General features: G+C 56.1%; 1 protein-coding gene across 2 annotated transcripts; it reads right to left on the bottom strand.

Moving 5' to 3' along the window:
* Positions 1-598: 598 nt before the first annotated feature.
* On the bottom strand, positions 599-11,275 carry P4HB (prolyl 4-hydroxylase subunit beta). Of its 2 annotated transcripts, XM_061174786.1 has the most exons (11): positions 11,065-11,275; positions 9,777-9,983; positions 7,730-7,863; positions 7,458-7,595; positions 3,689-3,793; positions 3,367-3,492; positions 2,986-3,186; positions 2,695-2,815; positions 2,429-2,610; positions 2,244-2,330; positions 599-1,496 (listed from the first exon to the last, which is right to left on the bottom strand). In XM_061174786.1, the coding sequence occupies exons 1-11, from the start codon at positions 11,213-11,215 to the stop codon at positions 1,416-1,418; spliced, it is 1,533 nt and encodes a 510-aa protein (XP_061030769.1). In that variant the 5' UTR covers positions 11,216-11,275; the 3' UTR covers positions 599-1,415. The 2 variants fall into 2 exon arrangements, with proteins under 2 accessions (XP_061030769.1, XP_061030768.1); XM_061174785.1 differs by lacking the exon at positions 599-1,496 and having other exon boundaries at positions 2,139-2,330.
* Positions 11,276-16,626: the final 5,351 nt, after the last annotated feature.

The raw sequence follows: 16,626 nt of genomic DNA, 5'->3' as shown, positions 1-16,626 counted from the left end.
GAGTTTGTGGGGGAAAAAATCAATCGAAATACTCTTCCCTATGTAAACTATGAGTAAGCAGAGGTTCTAGAAGTCAAATTACATTTTAAAAACTAGAGATTTGCTACCTTAACTCCAGATTCTTTTTTACATGAAGGTTTGGTGATGAGCACAGCATTCTTGAAGTCTGAACGCCCGATTTCTCATCAGAAGCTGCAGTGGTTCCAGGCAGTGGTGGGGAGGGGCCACTCCCCAACCTAGGGTTAAGGTTAGAGCCACGCATCCCTGACCATCATGTCCTGACATGGCACATGGGCAGAATCCATGTTGTGACCACTGGATGCCCACGGCGGGTAAAGCTGCCGAACTGCATCACAGGTAAGCCAGCCTGACGGCACAGGAACAGGGCCAAGAGGCACCCCTCACCCCCAGTCACAATGGTGACAGCTCCGCACACTGTGCCCACAGGATTTGCGCACGCTTCTGCGTCTCTGCTGCGTTCCAAGAAAGAGGTGTCTCAACAAGAGCGGCCCCCACCAAGCCCACCTCCTCTCCCGAGAAACTTGGAATTCCAGCCCCACTCCCCGTGCCTGGAGATTGTAAGGCAGAGGCAACAACAGGCAGAAAATTTCAACTTTATTTGGCCAATGTGTCCAATTCCAATATTGTGGTAGAAATGCCTGAAGAACTGTCAACATGTGACTCGGCTCAAGCAAGCGTCCTTGGCCGTCTCCCAGCCTGGAAACGGAGGGTCCTGGTTCTGCCTGGTGCAGGCCTCAGGCCACCCTGGATGTCACAGAGCAACGAGGACCCTGGCTTGGGGAAGGAGGGGGCTGCAGCTGCACCCTCCAGTCATGGGGAGCCCCTGTGACAGAAACCTGAAGTCACCATTTAACCAAACGATGCAGGAGCCACGCTCCACCATGGCAACACCGCATGAGGTGAGGGACCAGTCCAGACCGGCCTGGTCCTGCCCCACACAGGGGACAGGAGTCCCAGGGAGGCCTGGCCAAGGTGGAACAGACACCCTGACTTCCAAAAATATCTAAAAATCCCACAGATGGAATTTTTTTTTAAAGTGATAGTATAAACCTAACAGGAATGAGACATTGCCAGCGTGAGATTCCAAAACATTTTAGCGAGCACTCTGGACAGAACCATGTACAAAAAAGTACATCACAATTAAAAAAAAAAGGCCCACCAAGATAGGCTGGGCTGGCCTGGAAATAAACCCCTTTCCAAAAGTTGAAAAGCAAAGGAAGACGGGTTCAGATTTACACGTGTGTTAGAGTGAAGTGTGGCTTCAAAAAAGTTCCCTGCATTTCCGATCGACGCTCCCTCTCCGGGAGGGTCTGCGGGCATCCGGAGGCTGTGCTGCTGGGTGTGCAGCCCACTGGGAGGTGCCGGGTTTGGGTGCCCAGGTCTGGTTTTCTGTGTTACAGTTCATCTTTCACAGCTTTTTGATCATCGTCTTCCTCCAGATCAGGCTCTTCTGCTTCTTCGAGATCTTCTAGATCCTGGGACGGAGGATGAAAAGGAAGGGAAATGAGAGGTCCAGCCCAAGCTGGCATGCTGAGGCCCCCACACCCATGCCAAGCGCGCCAGGGACCAGCTGGCCACTCGGACACGAGCAGCCAACTTCGGTCTCTGTGAGCAGATGTGCGTATATGTGGGGTGGGCTTCCCGAGGAGAGTGAGGCATGGGGACTTCTGCCCACAAGACAGGGTGGAAGCAGAGCTGGTGCTGTGGGAGCCCAGCCCACACCGTCCAGGAGGTGAGCGCAGGGGCCGCCCCAGTGTGAAGACCAAGTAGGGAACTGCTGGTGTGTAACATCCACCCCTGTAGCCCTGGAGTTTGAGAGGCCAGTGACAGCCCATCAACCACAGCAGCACAAACGGCCCTGGCACTCCTCACCTGCCCCGCCTCAGCAGGTCTGCCCCCTCGTCCCACATCCCCGCGCTTCCGGGCGGGCCCTGCGGCCTCAGCTGACCATTCCCTCCACCACCCCCACCCTGCCACACCCTCTTGGCCCGGCACTTCTGACATCCCCTCCACTACCCCCAGCTGACCCTAGCTGACGTGGACAGGCGTGAGCTCACACCCAGCAGAGCACCTCAGCTTGACAGGGAACGTGCCAGACGAGCCTGAGAAGATTCCTGAGCAAACACCGGCACCTAAAAACCCTTCCAACTCCCCCGTGTAGCGCTGCCCGGCAGCACTGAGAAAGCCTGTCCCATAGGCCGCCGGGTCCGGTGACCACTTACATCGTCATCCCCGGCTCCGTCCTGGCCGCCGCTCTCCAGGAACTTCTTAAAACCGTCCAGTGTCCGCTCCCCATTGTAGTCGATGACCTGTGGGGAGGGGGATGAGATGCGGGAAGCGGTCCTACCTGACAGCCCCCCGCTGCCCCTGCACACCCTTCCCACCCAGCCCTCGATGGCAGGCGCACCATCCTGTCGGCGCTGGCGGGGAAGAACTTGAGCGTGGGGAAGCTGTGCACTTTCACCGCCTCCACCTCGTTGGCTGTGGAGTCCATCTTGGCAATGACGACGTTCTCGTGGTCCTTATACGTCTCTCCCAGCTTATCCCAGATGGGGGCCAGCTGCTTGCAGTGACCACACCACGGGGCGTCTGAAAGGGAGCCGTTCTGAGTCTTGCTCGGCCGGAAAGTGCCCTGACCCACCGAGCCCTGAGGAGCTGGAGGGCCTCACTTACAGAACTCCACAAAGACGTTCTTTTTCTCATCAAAAGCGACCTCTTCGAAGTTCTTCCCGACGAGCACTTTGACAGGCTGCTTGTCCCAGTCATCAGGCAGCTCCTGGCTCATCAGGTGGGGCTAGAGGGCAGGTAGAGCAGGGTCAGGCATGCGCGGTCACCCAGGGAGCCCTCCGCTGCCTAGCTGCTTCCAGAGCCTCAGGAGGAGGTGAGCCCGTGAGGCCGGGCTGCTCCGTGCGCCACCAGAATCCTCAGCAGTATCCCCAACCCACCCCCAGACATGGCCTGTACCTTGATCTTGCCCTCCAAGAAGCGGTGGCAGAACTCGGTGATCTTCTCTGCCGTCAGCTCATCCGACTCTGGCTTGTACTTGGTCATCTCCTCCTCCAGCGTGATGAGGCGCACGGCCGGGCACTCCTCCTTCTTCAGGCCGAAGAACTCCAGGATGCGCTGGTTGTCGGCGTGGTCGCTGTCGATGAAGATAAACAGGATCTTGGGGGAGAAAAGGCACGTTGACGGCACTGCAGGACAAGGGCTCCCTCTGCCTCCCTGCTGCCCACTCCCAACAGCTGGGACCCCGAGACTAAACAGGCTGTCCTGAGGCAGGAAGAACACTCTGGACCAGCCTTCAACCTGGGGCCGAGCCACCCGCAGGCCACCGGGAGCGCTCACCTTGCCCTTGAAGCTCTCGGCAGCTTTTTTGAAGTTGCTCAGCTTGCCCTCGTAGTCAGACACGCTCTTTGGCAGGAACAGCAGGATGTGAGTCTTGATTTCCCCTCCGAAGATCTTCGGGGCTGTCTGTGTTAGAAACGCAAGTTACTTGGTCTGAGTCACAAACCAAACTGTTGACACAGGCTATTCTCTCAATGGCCCCAATGCCACCAAACGCCTGGACAACAGCAGGGGCTCTGCGAGTGGGGGTCCCCACGACCGAACATCATGACCCCCCGAACCTCCCCCCACCAGGGGCAGGACCAGCAGCACAGAGCCACACCTGCTCAGTGAACTCGATGACCAGGGGTAACTGGTTGTGCTTGATGAAGTCCAGAAGTTTCTCCTTGGTGACCTCCCCCTCAAAGTTGTTCTGGCCTTCGTCAAACTGTGGAGAGAGAAAGGGGTGGATGCCGAGGCTCTCCACAAAGCCCCCTATGGCCCCGGCCGGCCGGACTTGGCCAGGAACGCAGTCTGCAGCATTTTCCTGTCTGGGTTTTGGGCGCAGTCGGGGGCAGGACGACCCACGTGCCTCCGTCCAAAGTAAAACCAGGTGACGGCTGCAGGGACATATCCTCTGGGCGCCAGGCAACAGTGAGGTCACTAGGAGCGCACGCAGGCTCCCCACGAACACCGGCAGGCAGCCTCCCACGTGCCAGGATGGCAGCAGCTGACCCAGACCCTGCCCCGACATGTTCCTGACAAGCCATGAGAACCCCACGTCCTGGATGCCAGGGGACTTCCTCATTGCCAAGTCCCTAAAACTGCAGCTCTCCAAGTGTGGGCCTCACCCCTGTGGGTCCAAGGCCCTCCCAGGGTGGATGCAAGGTCAGAGTGATTTTCACAATCGTGCTCAGACGGCAGGTGCCTTGTCACCCTTTCCCCCCGAAGTGTGCAGTACGGCGTGACATTACGTCAGACTAAAGGCAAACAGGAGAACCCAGCTGTCTTCTGTTTGGGCAGACGTTAGATACCAGCAGAAATCTAAAATACCACTCTTACCCCTAAAATGTTGTTTTCTGGGAAAAATTAATTTTCACAAAAATATCTCTTTTTTTTTGGCCGCACCATCTAGCTTGTGGGATCTTAGTTCCCCAACCAGAGATTGAACCCAGGCCCTCTACAGTAAAAGTGCGGATTCCTAACCACTAGACCGCCAGGGAATTCCCCCAAAATGTCATCTTTGATAACATGTAACATTTATTATTGTTATTTCAGAATAAACAAGTTGTTTTTTTTTTTTAATTTCTCAGTTCTAACTTCTAACACTTCTAACAATAAAAATGGATAGGTGTAATCCACACAAACAAAAGCTCTTTGGGACTCCAGTAACCTGTTAAGAGTTTCAAAGTCCTGGGGCCACGAAGGGCGAGGGCTGCCGCCGCACAGCCAAGAGGTGCGGACCTGCTCTGGATGGGGATGGCGGACACAGCTCCTCGTGAGGAAGGCTGAGCTGTGCCTTGGCCTGTCCAGCAGGTCAGGGAGCCTCCCATCACCCCTGTGAACTCAAATGGGACTGGGAGAGAAAAACCACTCACCTTCCCTTCCTGGTCATTTCCCTCTGCGTTTTCCTAAAGTAACTTCCAGAAAAGCAGGTGGCCACTTCCCACTCCCACCGCACTTATGTAGAGCCTGACACATGGCTTGACCACAACACGTGCTGCTAAGCAGGACCACACGGAGGGCCAGGCCCAGGGAGCTGAAGCCTCCTCAGCCTTCCCCACACCCGCAAAGGGAAGGTACAGAGAAACAGGAAGGAAATGGAGGCGAGAGGCTGGCCTGGCCATGGCTGGGCTCCATCAGGCACAAAGTGGAGCCCCCATTAGAGGCAAATAGGCCGCCATCCCCACTCCTCCAAAACTGCCGTGCCTCTGTTGGGACGCAGTCTTCGAGGTAATATTGCCATGTTACACTATGTTCGGTGTCTGCTTTGGTAAAAACCAAACAGCCAGCCCTCGTTTATGTGGGGACAGCTGCAGGAGGCCTGGGGTCCTGGGCAAAGGCCACCCCTCCAGACCACAATGAGAATGTCACAAAAAGGTCCCACACCCACTCTTAAGCCCCCAGCTTCAAAGATGAAAAAGAAAAACAAAGTAAACACCAAACAAAGACACAGGATGATCAGCTCTCAAACCAGTGGTCCAAGTTCCAACGACCTGGAACCCAGCTGACCTGGGACCCAAGCTGGGACTCTCGGGCTCAAGTTCTGCTGGAGCCCCACCCTCGCCATCCTCCCTCTCAAGTGGCAGCTGGCCGGGGCAGGGAGCCCCGTCCCACTCTCGAGGCTGCCCACTGGAAGACCCAGCTAACTTTAAGGAACTAGGCGAACAGCCTGAAGGAAGGGGAACAAGTAAAGGCGGAGAATGGGGACCACAGGCCGGGCAGGAATCTGCATCTTCTTCCTCTCATCGTGGAGCTGTCTGTCTGACTGCAGTTGTGACCCCTACTGACCCCCCAACACAAAGCCTGTGGGCTCTGCCAGGCTCTTGCTCACAGCTGCCCAAGGAAGCCATGCCGTTCCAGCACAGTCACTGGAAGCAAACGAGTGGAAGAGGGGAGGCCCCGCCCACTGGCACCAGACCTGAGGGGGTCGGCTGTGCCCAGCCTGCGTGAACACCAAAGACTTGAGGCCAAGAACAGATGAGCTACCGTGACTACAGTCTTTGCAGAACAAGGAACAATCATGCTAACCTTCAAGGACATATGATCACCAAAACCATCGATCCAGTGTGACAAATGCCACTCCAGATCTCAAGGATAATGGAAAAGAACGGTGTGGACCAAACTGATGAAAGGGGATTTGCAAGCTCCACAGGCCTGAGTCTCCCAGTCCCTCACCCAGAACTGCAGGGTGAGCCCAGGACCTTCGTTCCACTCAATTCCATTCAACTCGGCAGGGTTTTTTCCTAATCAGCTGTTAATTACAGTTTCCTGAGCACTTTTGGGAAGACAATTGGCTAATTTAGCAATTCTATTCCCTTTAGAGGACATCATGAGGATGTCTACTGAAAAAAGAGAGCATATATAATGCCTTGAGTTCTTTTGAAGAAGGAGCTTCAGAAAGAGCTGAAAGCAAGCTGCCCCAAAACCCTGTGCAGCTGGGAGGCCTACCCTCGCCACATGCTCCCCACCCCCAGGTGCTGGAGGCTCAGCAGTGCCCCACCGGGAGTGCACACACAGTGGGGGGATCGGGCCCCCAATCACTGCGTCCTTTCTGACCACTCGATTTACAACTTTGCCGTAACACTACTTCTAACTACCTTCTAACCCTGGGGACAAAACAGGAGAGGAGTCAAAGGCCCAGCCCCACCCGCTGAAGACATGCCTCCAGTCCCAGCCCCTCCCCCACAGCCTTCCCTCCTCCTCCACTCAGCACCCAATCCAGGGACAGCTGTGTCCCAAGAGCATGGGTGCTCAGCCGGCCCCAGGCCCACTGTCTGGTGACTAAGATACAAGAGAGACCCCCATCGCCCACTCGGGTAATGCCATGCACACACCAATCTCAGCTGTGTCCTAGCAAGAGCGCAGAGTGGTTAAAAGACACACGGAAGGAATAACAGACACGGGGCTGGGGGAGCCTGGAGGAGCCCGAGGGAGCCCTGGGGCCAGGCTCTACCAACAGGGTGGGAACACATGCCACTAATACTCCAGAGTCGAAACAAATAAGAGTGACAGCTGCACAACATCGCAAATGTAATTAATGCCACTGAATCCTATGCTCAAAAGTGATTAAAATGCCAAACTTTGTTACATGTCTCACCACAGCTTTCCTTTAACAAGCTAACACCCCGAAGCCGCCTGGCTTCCAATGAACACTGCACCGGGGCCACCACAGAAGCTGGAACAAAGGGCCCACAGCTGAAGGGCTGAAGGCCACTGTCTAAGAGGCTCCTACAACCTGACGTTGCAAAATGGGCCCTGATAACAGGTGGGCCTCAGTCCAGCAGCCAGCGCCGCCCGGGCAAGGTCCTCGAAGGCAACACCAGCCCTGCGGCACAGCACCGCAACTACCCACCCGGTTGGGGGGGAGGGGCTGCCCAAGGGCCACTCACCTTCTTAAAGAGGACAACCCCGTCCATGTCCAGCTGGTATTTGGAGAACATGTCACTGTTGGACGTGATCCCGAAGGGGATGTCATCAGTGTCCTCTGCTGCCAGCAAGAACTGCTTGGCAGAGTCCGACTCCACATCCTAGAGAGGAGAACCAGAGGTGGCCGCCGCCATAACACCGAGAACCCCTGCCCTGGTCAGCAGCAGGGCAGACTGCGGTGCCCAGGCCACGGCAGGAGGAAGGAAGACCCGGGATGAAGTTCCAAAGCCTCTACCTTGAAGAAGCCGATGACTGCCACCTCGCTGGACTCCACCAAGGCCTCCGCGGCAGCCCCGTCAGGCAGCATGCTGGCGGCAGGACCTGTGCGCTTCTTCAGCCAGTTCACGATATCGTCGGCTTCTCTGCCAGCTGCACCCAAACACATGCAGGATCCACTTGAAACCAGGGGTGCGCCCACCCTCCCCGCCCATCTTTATCCGACCTCTCTGCCAAAACCAGAGCAAAACATCCTCTTGCCACAGAAAAGGCATCTTGTCTACATACCTGCCCAAATTCGAGGGCTAAAAAGGCTTTTCTGGGTATATGGGAGACTGTGGTTGTGTTTAAAGGACAAAAAGGCAGTGATTACCTCTGAGTAATAAATTATAAGTCATTTTTTTCCACTAATACCTTTGCGTCTTGTAAATTTTCCTTGACATTTAAATTCATTAAACACACGCGCACTTTCCCCCCAGTGGTGTCACACTAGGCTTCGTCTTAATCAGAGATGTGGCAGGATTGGAAGAAAGGGCTGGTTAGCAAGTCAGCCTCAAGGCCAGCTTTCCCCTGCGAAAGCAGGCTGGGCTCTACCGCCTCGTGCGCCAAGGCTGGTCAGGTGTCCTCGCCCTACATGCCTCCTGGACTGGCAGGAGGAAGAGATCAGCCCATGCACGCCACCCAAGCAGATAAAACGAAAAGGAAGAAAACTGCTCCTCCTGAGACTGAGGCTAGTTACCCTTTTTCCCCTCATAGGGTGCGACTACCTAGTCCAACCTGGAAAGGGTTGCCAAATCTCATGTTTAAAAGGACTCCGCCTTAGGGACTTCCCTGGTGGTCCAATGGGTAAGACTCCACGCTCCCAACGCAGGGGGCCCGAGTTCGATCCTGGGTCAGGGAACTGGTTCCCGCGTGCCACAACGAAGATCCCGCGTGCCGCAACTAAGACCCAGCACGGCCAAAATAGATAAATATTTTTTTAAAAATAGCTTTAGGACTTCCCTGGTGGCGCAGTGGTTAAGAATCTGCCTGCCAATGCAGGGGACACGGGCTTGATCCCTGGTCCGGGAAGATCCCACATGCCGTGGAGCCACTAAGCCCACAAGCCACACCTACTAAAGACTGCATGCCTAGAGCCCGTGCTCCGCAACAAGAGAAGCCACCACAATGAGAAGCCTGCGCACCGCAACGAAGAGTAGCCCCCGCCTGCTGCAACTAGAGAAGGCCCGCGCGCAGCAACGAAGACCCAATGCAGCCACAAATAAATAAATATTTTTTAAAAAAAAAACAAAAATAAAACACTTAAGATAAATCTTTGAAAAATAGCTTTAAGAAAAAAAGCATTCTGCAGAGAGTTAGTGAAAGCTGTGCTATCAGTTACAGGTGGAATCAGGAAGAGCTGTCTCATCTACAAAGCCTTAGCGTTAGTGACGGGATCATGGTAACTCTGCATAAGACACTTCCATTCCAAAAGTGAAGGTAAGTAAAAGCGGGAGCAATAAAACAGCAGCCTACTGAGAAGACCAGAGCTGCTGACATCAGGACTAACAAGATGGGCTGCTCTAAAGGATTCTAGCACATAAGCCACGGAACCTGTTTTACAGACAAAGATTCTCCGCTGTCACTGGTACCGACCAGGCTACACAGGGGAGGCGGCCGAGCAGCGACTGAGGGCCTGTGCGGCAGACAAAGCTGGGCATGGATTCAAGCTCTGCCACGACCGGCACGAGCCCCAGAACGGTACCCAATGATCTCCGCTTGCCCCTCTTCTGTGAAAGGCCCTTGCGCCCGCCTTGGTGGCAGGCACACCAGAGAGCCAGCAAAGGCTGACGTGTTGCTCCATTTGCTCAGCCTCCCTCCCCTTACTGGTCAACCTTAGGACAAGCCTCAGCCACCCCCCTGGGATGACCCTCTCCACCTGAGAGGTTCAGGAATGAGAGAATGTTCCTCACACAACCCTCAGAGTCTGAACTAGACCTAGAACCCAGTCCAAGAATGGGTTCTCCTCCACGCCTCTGTTATCTTCCAGAACTGCAGGCAATGAAAGGACAGTGCCGCGGTCACACCTGTGTACTCTTTGGGGGACGCCGTGTCTCCGTTCTTGAAGAACTTGATGGTAGGGTAGCCACGGACGCCATACTGCTGGGCCAAGTCAGACTCTTCAGTGGCATCCACCTTGGCCAGTCTGATCTCGGAACCTTCTGCCTTCAGCTTCCCAGCTGCTTTGGCATACTCTGGGGCCAGAGCCTTGCAGTGGCCACACCACGGGGCATCTGGGAGAGAAAGCAAGACCTAGAAGGCAGCACCGACCCACTCCACTGCCTCCCTTCCCTTCTCCTTTGGTACTTCCCTCCATAAAATCCTTATCTTTGCACCAAGATAACCCCTCTGAACGCACAGGTTGAGCTGATAGCTTGGTTCTCTTGGGCAATATCGGATAAGGGCCATGAATGACAAACCATCAGCCCCACTCTGCTTTGTCTTCAATGATTAGTAACTTCCTACTACCTGCAGGCGATCAGGGCAGTTGAGTCCCTGGAATTTCCCTTTAGGAACCAAATAAGTTAGGCAGCTAAAGCCACAGCAGCCGCATACTCAGTGAGACTAATCATGAGTGAGACTCACATCTAACACGAGTTCTTTAGACTCTCTCTGAACTCAGGTTAGCAGCTGTGTTGGGCCTAAGATTTCCCCCTGAGATAGTCAGGGCTCAGACACTTATGGACACAAACAAAGGTTTTGGATTCTGGTTGGCAACACTGTTAATCAGAAGACAGCTGTTCCTGGTGGAAGGTGCTGCGGGCAGGGGCAGTGTTCTCTGGGAACTGGTCCAGGTGAGCAGTTAGGGGACTGGACCCTGCGTGGTCCTTCATATTTGTAGCAGCTTACACAGTCGACGCTGTTTTACTTAGGCTAACAGAGACACCCTGCCATGTGGACCTCAGGCATAAAAAGCACATCCAAGCTGTCTGCCCTTGGTCACCCTCAGGGTCCAGCTGGGCAGGAGAGATGCCCCCAGGACACAGGCAGCGCAGGGACGCTGACAGCAGGTCTGTGGGCTGTTTCCGCTTAAGGATGCGCCTCTCCAGGGGCTAGGAGTCACCGCGTCCATGGGGTGGCCAGAAAGCTGACAACCTTTTAGACCCCAACCCACCTCTGGCGGGGCCGGGAGAGGGAGGGTGGGGAGGGGCGCCCAGGACCGCCGCGCCCCCCACCCTCCAGCCCCCCTCCGTCCCTCTGTCCCCCCGGTGCTCCTGCACCCCTGGCCCCTCCTCTGTCCCCGCTCCGTCCCCACGCCGCAGTGACGGCGAGGCCCGGCCCGGACGTACGGACGGACAAGCGGGCGGCACTCACAGAACTCCACCAGCAGGTACTTGTGGGCCGCCAGCGCCTCGTCGAAGTTGCCCTTATGGAGCACCAGGACGTGGTCCTCCTCGTCGGGGGCGCCGGCGCCCGCGCGGACTAGCGCGGCCAGGGCCAGGCAGAGCAGAGCACGGCGTAGCATGTCGTAACGGCCTGGGCGCTCCTGTTGGCGCCGCCAGGACAGCAGGCCACGAGAGCGCGCGCTGCCCGCCCCGCCCTTATAACTCAGGCCGCCGAGCGCGCGCCCGCCCGCGCCCACCTCCGATTGGCCGGTGGACTCCGGGGCCCGCCTCCGCCGCTCTTGCATTGGGCGTCCACACAGGCCACGGCCCCGGATTCGGAATCGCTACGGGCACCTCCCTCGCCCTCGCCCAGGATTGGCCGAGGAGCTCGCGCTCGCGCTCTTTCCCGGCCTCTCATTGGCTCCTGGCGGCGAACTTTCTCTCCCTGGCCTTGTGACTGGTGGCTCTCTCCTACACCTTCAGCGGGTCTGGAATGGCTGCTACCTTCGGGGGCTTGGGCTCTGCGACTCCTGATTGGCCGAGACATGCGCGCACCCCGCGCGATCCTTCGTCGAACGTGGCAGTGGGGCGGAGTTCCCAGCTGAGGGGCGGAGCCGCGCTTGCGCCTCCGAAACCCCTCGTGTTGCTTTCTGACTGGACCGCGTATCCCCAATTGACACCGCCCCCCGGCTCTGCAGGCTGGAAACTGAGCTGACGCGCTTCCGGCGCGCGTGAGGCCCGTGCGGCCCCTGCAGTGACGGCGGGGCTCCGGTACGGGCGTCGCCCTGGGGGCTTCGGCGGGCGGCCAGGGCGCTCCGGGTGGCGGCGTAGCGAGGCGCAGGAGCAGCGCGCGGGGGGCGCGGGGAGGACCGAGGCAGGACGCGATGGGGCCGGCAAGACTCGGCTGGGCCCGGAATGGGGCCGCCCGCCTGGCGAGAGGGTCAGGGCCGGCACCGTCTCCTGCGGCACCTTCCCTTCCTCCCACCGGCTGCCAGTCCCACGAAGCAGCCCCTGGGTCGCTTTCAGGCGCCCGGGTAGACCCGCGCCGTCCACCAGGGAGGTCGCTAGCGGCCACCGAGCTTTAAAATGCGGCCGGGCAGCGTGACTGGGAGTGAGCGTAACACGCACCGGACGTCAAGACTGAGGACGGGTGTGGAGTGTACGATATTCCCTTGATGACTTTTTATATTGACATGTTGGGATATTTTGTATACGATGACTTAAGTAAAAGTATTAAAGCTTTTTTTTTTTTCCAGTTTTTTTCTTTAACGTGGCTTTAGAACATTTAAAATAACGTACGTGGCCCAAATGTTGCTCCTGTCGGGCGGCGCGGCTCTGGACGGAGCAGCTCCTTTTCCTTCACACCTCAAAGCCTAACCCTAACCCTAACCCCACCCCACCCCCGTCTCTACACTCTCTTCTTCATTTGTGTTCACTTCCTCGGTTGTGAAATGCCAACCCCACTGATTTTGACTCATCATCAATTTAATAACTTGACAGGAAAAAAGAGGACATTCCCACATTAAATGTACACGTTGGCTATATAATAACATCCTGATTTCAGAAATGGTAAAACAGAAAAAAATGTTTTTGTATTTCTGAGAGTTTGCATTTATTGACATGTAGCTCCTGAGGGTCTGTCTTCTCATCTCTTTTGTGGTACTTCCTCACCTAGAATATGAATTCCTGAAGGTCAAGACCAGGTTCTCTGTGCCCCTCCCCCAGGGCCAGTAGAACAAGAGTCTGGGAGAGGTGGTTGTAGCTCCTGGGATGCCTGTCTACCTCACGGCAGGCACTGCACAGGAGCTGGGCCTCAGGCAACGAAAGGCTATGAACATGTGTCTCTGCAGCTGCGGCCTCCACCCCAGTTCAGTGGGGTCCTGGCCTGGGTGCTGGCCCGCTGAGCAGCAGGGCTTCAAAATAAGCCATCACAGGCACCCTCTGCTCTCTGGGAAAGGGTGGGAATTGCCTCATATCTCCTGCCCTATCTCCCAACATTTTTGTGATTGCCATGACCCCGATTTACAGACCACAATTTGGGTCTGAGACAAGGGACATTTGTACCGCGTCTAGATTTCAGAGGCACTCTTGAAATCAGAGTTTAGATGCCTAAATTTTTGGACTTTAGTTTTTTCATCTGATAGGGACAGAGTGAAGAGATACCAAGACGTTGATTAGTTTGTGATGGTTTGGAGGCAGCTTAGCCTCACAGCATACGGTAAAGTAGTTACAAAAGATGGGAATACTGGGACCAAGGGGAGAACAGACCAGACGCAGAACAGCAAGGATCTGAGTTGCTGGCTGTGGTTGACTCTCTCTGGTTCAGTCTGGGCCTCCATGGCCAAAGCCAAGGGTAATTGGGACACACCTTGAATGCAGGTGATGACAGGCCACTGTTCTGCAGCCCAGGTGGACCCAGCCAAGTCATCGTTCTGTGAAAACCAGGGCTCTGGCCTGGGCAGGGCACGGTATTTTCATGCCTTGCCTGCATTGATGCACCTTTTCAAAGCACGTCCGCAGGGAAGTGGGGTTCCCAGAAAGCTGGAGGGAGGCCAGGTTTGGGGATGCGCCAGGTCTCCAATCTCTGGGGTTGGTCAGTAGTTGGGTGAGGTGCAGGGGTGCATCCTTCCCCCCAGGACACAGGCCAGGTTCACTGTACACCTCTGCAGGCCTTGGCCCTGAGGGGAGGGCCAGCATGTCTTTTTTCTAAGGCCACTCACATACCTTTCATGAGCAATTCTAGGACGAGGTGATGGAGCTGTGTTCACTCTCATACCAGTGCCCTGAACTGGAGTGCACCTTTGGAGGGCAGAGCCCCAGTGGCTGTGGCTCTGGCATCTCTCTGAACCCAGCACAGCTGCTTCAGGATGTCCTCCAGGGGTCTCTCACGCCCAGAGAAGGTGCTCATTAAACACTGGTTGAACAACTGAGTGATAAAACATTTTGATAAAGACTACTCTCAAAAATAGAGTTCTTGGGGACTTCCCTGGTGGTGCAGTGGTTAAGAATCCGCCTGCCAATGCAGGGGACACGGGTTCAAGCCCTGGTCCAGGAAGACCCCACATGCCACGGAGCAACTAAGCCCGTGCGCCACAACTACTGAGCCTGCGCTTTACAGCCCGCGAGCCACAACTACTGAAGCCCGTGCGCCTAGAGCCCGTGTGCTCTGCAACAAGAGAAGCCACCCAATGAGAAGCCCGCGCACTGCAACGAAGAGTAGCTGCCGCTCGCCGCAACTCAACAAAGCCTGCGCCGCAGCAACGAAGACCCAATGCAGCCAAAAAAATAAATTAATTAAATAAATTAAAAAAAAAAAAAAAGATTCCACGCTTCCACGGCAGGGGGCGCGGGTTTGATCCCTGGTCAGGGAATTAAGATCCTGCATCCCGCCTGGTGTGGCCAAAAATTAAAAAAACAAAAAAAGTTCTCAGAATAAAACAACTCCCTTTCAACCCGATTGGAGGCATTGAGGGAGTTGACAGCAGGCTCGTGGACACCCAGGAAGTCCTCCTGACTGCAGGTTTCCACTGTGGAGCAGCAGCAGGGGGGCGAGGGCTGTGCCATGGGCCACACAGCCCTACACATGGGTGAGCTGGGACATAGGAAGAAGGTGCAGTGGTGAGCGTGGCCCTGGTGGACTGAAGTGGACCCTGATTGTAAAGTATGACAGTGCTGGCCATGGAGAAGATTCTAGCAAACTACAATAACTGGTGAGTAGTCACAATAAAGGCGCTGACCTGGTGTCCACTGCCACTCTCCTCAGTGGAAGAAGGGTCCATCTAGGGGATGGCTGAGGAGGCAGAAGCTTGGGGATGACTAGGGCCATGGACAGAGGGAGGGAGTGGAGAGGAAGGGAGTGGAGAGGAAGGGTCACAGGCACTGGCTCACTAGGGCGGGGAGCCCAGGCCCAGCAGCACTGAGCTGTACAGACAGGTTTGGGTTTGGGGTGGAACCAGAAGGATCAGGTTAGACTTGGGACCTGAGAGACACGTCATGCAGGTCCTGCAGGTGCCACCTCATGTAATCCTTCACCAGAGGAGGAACCAGAACAAAGTCCTGGCTGTTGGCAGCGTGTCTGTACTACTTGGCACTTGGGGTCTGAGTTCACATATCAAACCAAAGCTTGGAAAATCCAAGAGCAAAAATAGTAGGCCCTCTGGCTTGCCGGAGCCTCGGAAGGCCCTTGCCCAATAAACCAAACTGCTGCCAGTACAGGCTGACCCTAGGTTTGAAGATTTTCACTGGACCACTTCGGAGGTGGACAGGGAGAGTTAGAGCAGCTGTGGCTGGCCCCGGGGCTCCTGCAGACTGAAACTTGTAGCCACCGCCTGGGAGCCTTTCCCCTCCAAAGGTAGAGCTGTTTCAGAGGTAGCTGTGTCTGAGTTTAGTGGGAAAGGCCTTGGGCCTCGGATCCCAGAGCTGTGCAGTCTCACTGCCTCCCCCTGCCTCTGGCAGGCAGTCCTGGGAGATGCTGGTTAGGGTCCTTGACCCCTGTGGATTCCAGAGCTGGGGGCTATGGCTCTTGGATTTACGTCTGGGCCAGCTGCTGCACGAAGTGGCATTTTATCCCATTACCCAGCCCAGCGCCCAGACTCCAGAATCCCACCAGGGTCCTGGCAAGGAAGGCCAGGAGATAACCAGCCCTGTGGCTGCCATCCTGGCATGACATGTGGTCACTGACCTGCGGGTGGGGGTGAAAGGGTACCTCCGAGTCCATCCCAGCTAGTGATAAGGTCCTGGGAGGACTCACCCTACTGATAAGCACTGGGAAGAGTGGCAAGCTCTGGGAGGTGCAGCCAAGGCGGGCTCAGGGAAGCGGCTGCCTAGGTGTGACACATACCACTTTTCTCACCGGCTCAGAGCACAAAGGGAGATTTTGCAACCAGCATTGAGCCATAAAAGGAAGTTTCTGGAACCGACACTCTGGAGCTGGAGATTCCTAACTGCCCTTTCCTGCCTCAGGGCTGGGAAAGGGCATCTCAGGTACTGGGTGCCCTTGGGGGTGATGCTCTGAGGCAGCACAGTCCCTGCTACCCCAAGGTCCTAAGAGACCCTGATGGTCGGCAGGACTGGCTGTGGAGTATGCATGGCCCTTGGCAGTCCTTCAGGGCTCCCTAGGTGCTCTTTTGTACCTCCATGCAGCGAGGATCCCCATCTCTTCCTGTTCACCCCACCTCACCAATCCCACCTTTGGACCTCTGGCCCTGCCTGGCCCTACAGGGCACAGGGGCTTGGCCGGCCTTCCATGTCACCCTCCATTGGCCCTGCTGCCCATGGTGCCAACTTCTCCACCCTCCTATCTAGCTTGGAGTCCTTATCCCAGGTCCCTTGCGACCCAGTCATCCCATTTGTTCCCAAGTCTTCAGCAAGATTCCTCTTCTCTGAGGCTGAAAGCGTTCCCTCCCAGAGGCTCAGACAGGACCCATGAGTGGGGTGCGGGAGCCACTCTGGACACCCCACCGGGCCCAGGGCCTGACTGTGCCCCGCCCTTTCCCTGCAGGACCCACAGAGCCGAAAGGGTAGCACTGGCCTCGCGGGCTGACACGACTAA

This window comes from Eubalaena glacialis, chromosome 19 (genome assembly GCF_028564815.1).
Source record: "Eubalaena glacialis isolate mEubGla1 chromosome 19, mEubGla1.1.hap2.+ XY, whole genome shotgun sequence".
Taxonomy (NCBI): domain Eukaryota; kingdom Metazoa; phylum Chordata; class Mammalia; order Artiodactyla; family Balaenidae; genus Eubalaena; species Eubalaena glacialis.
This window is presented reverse-complemented; position numbering and strand designations above follow the sequence as displayed.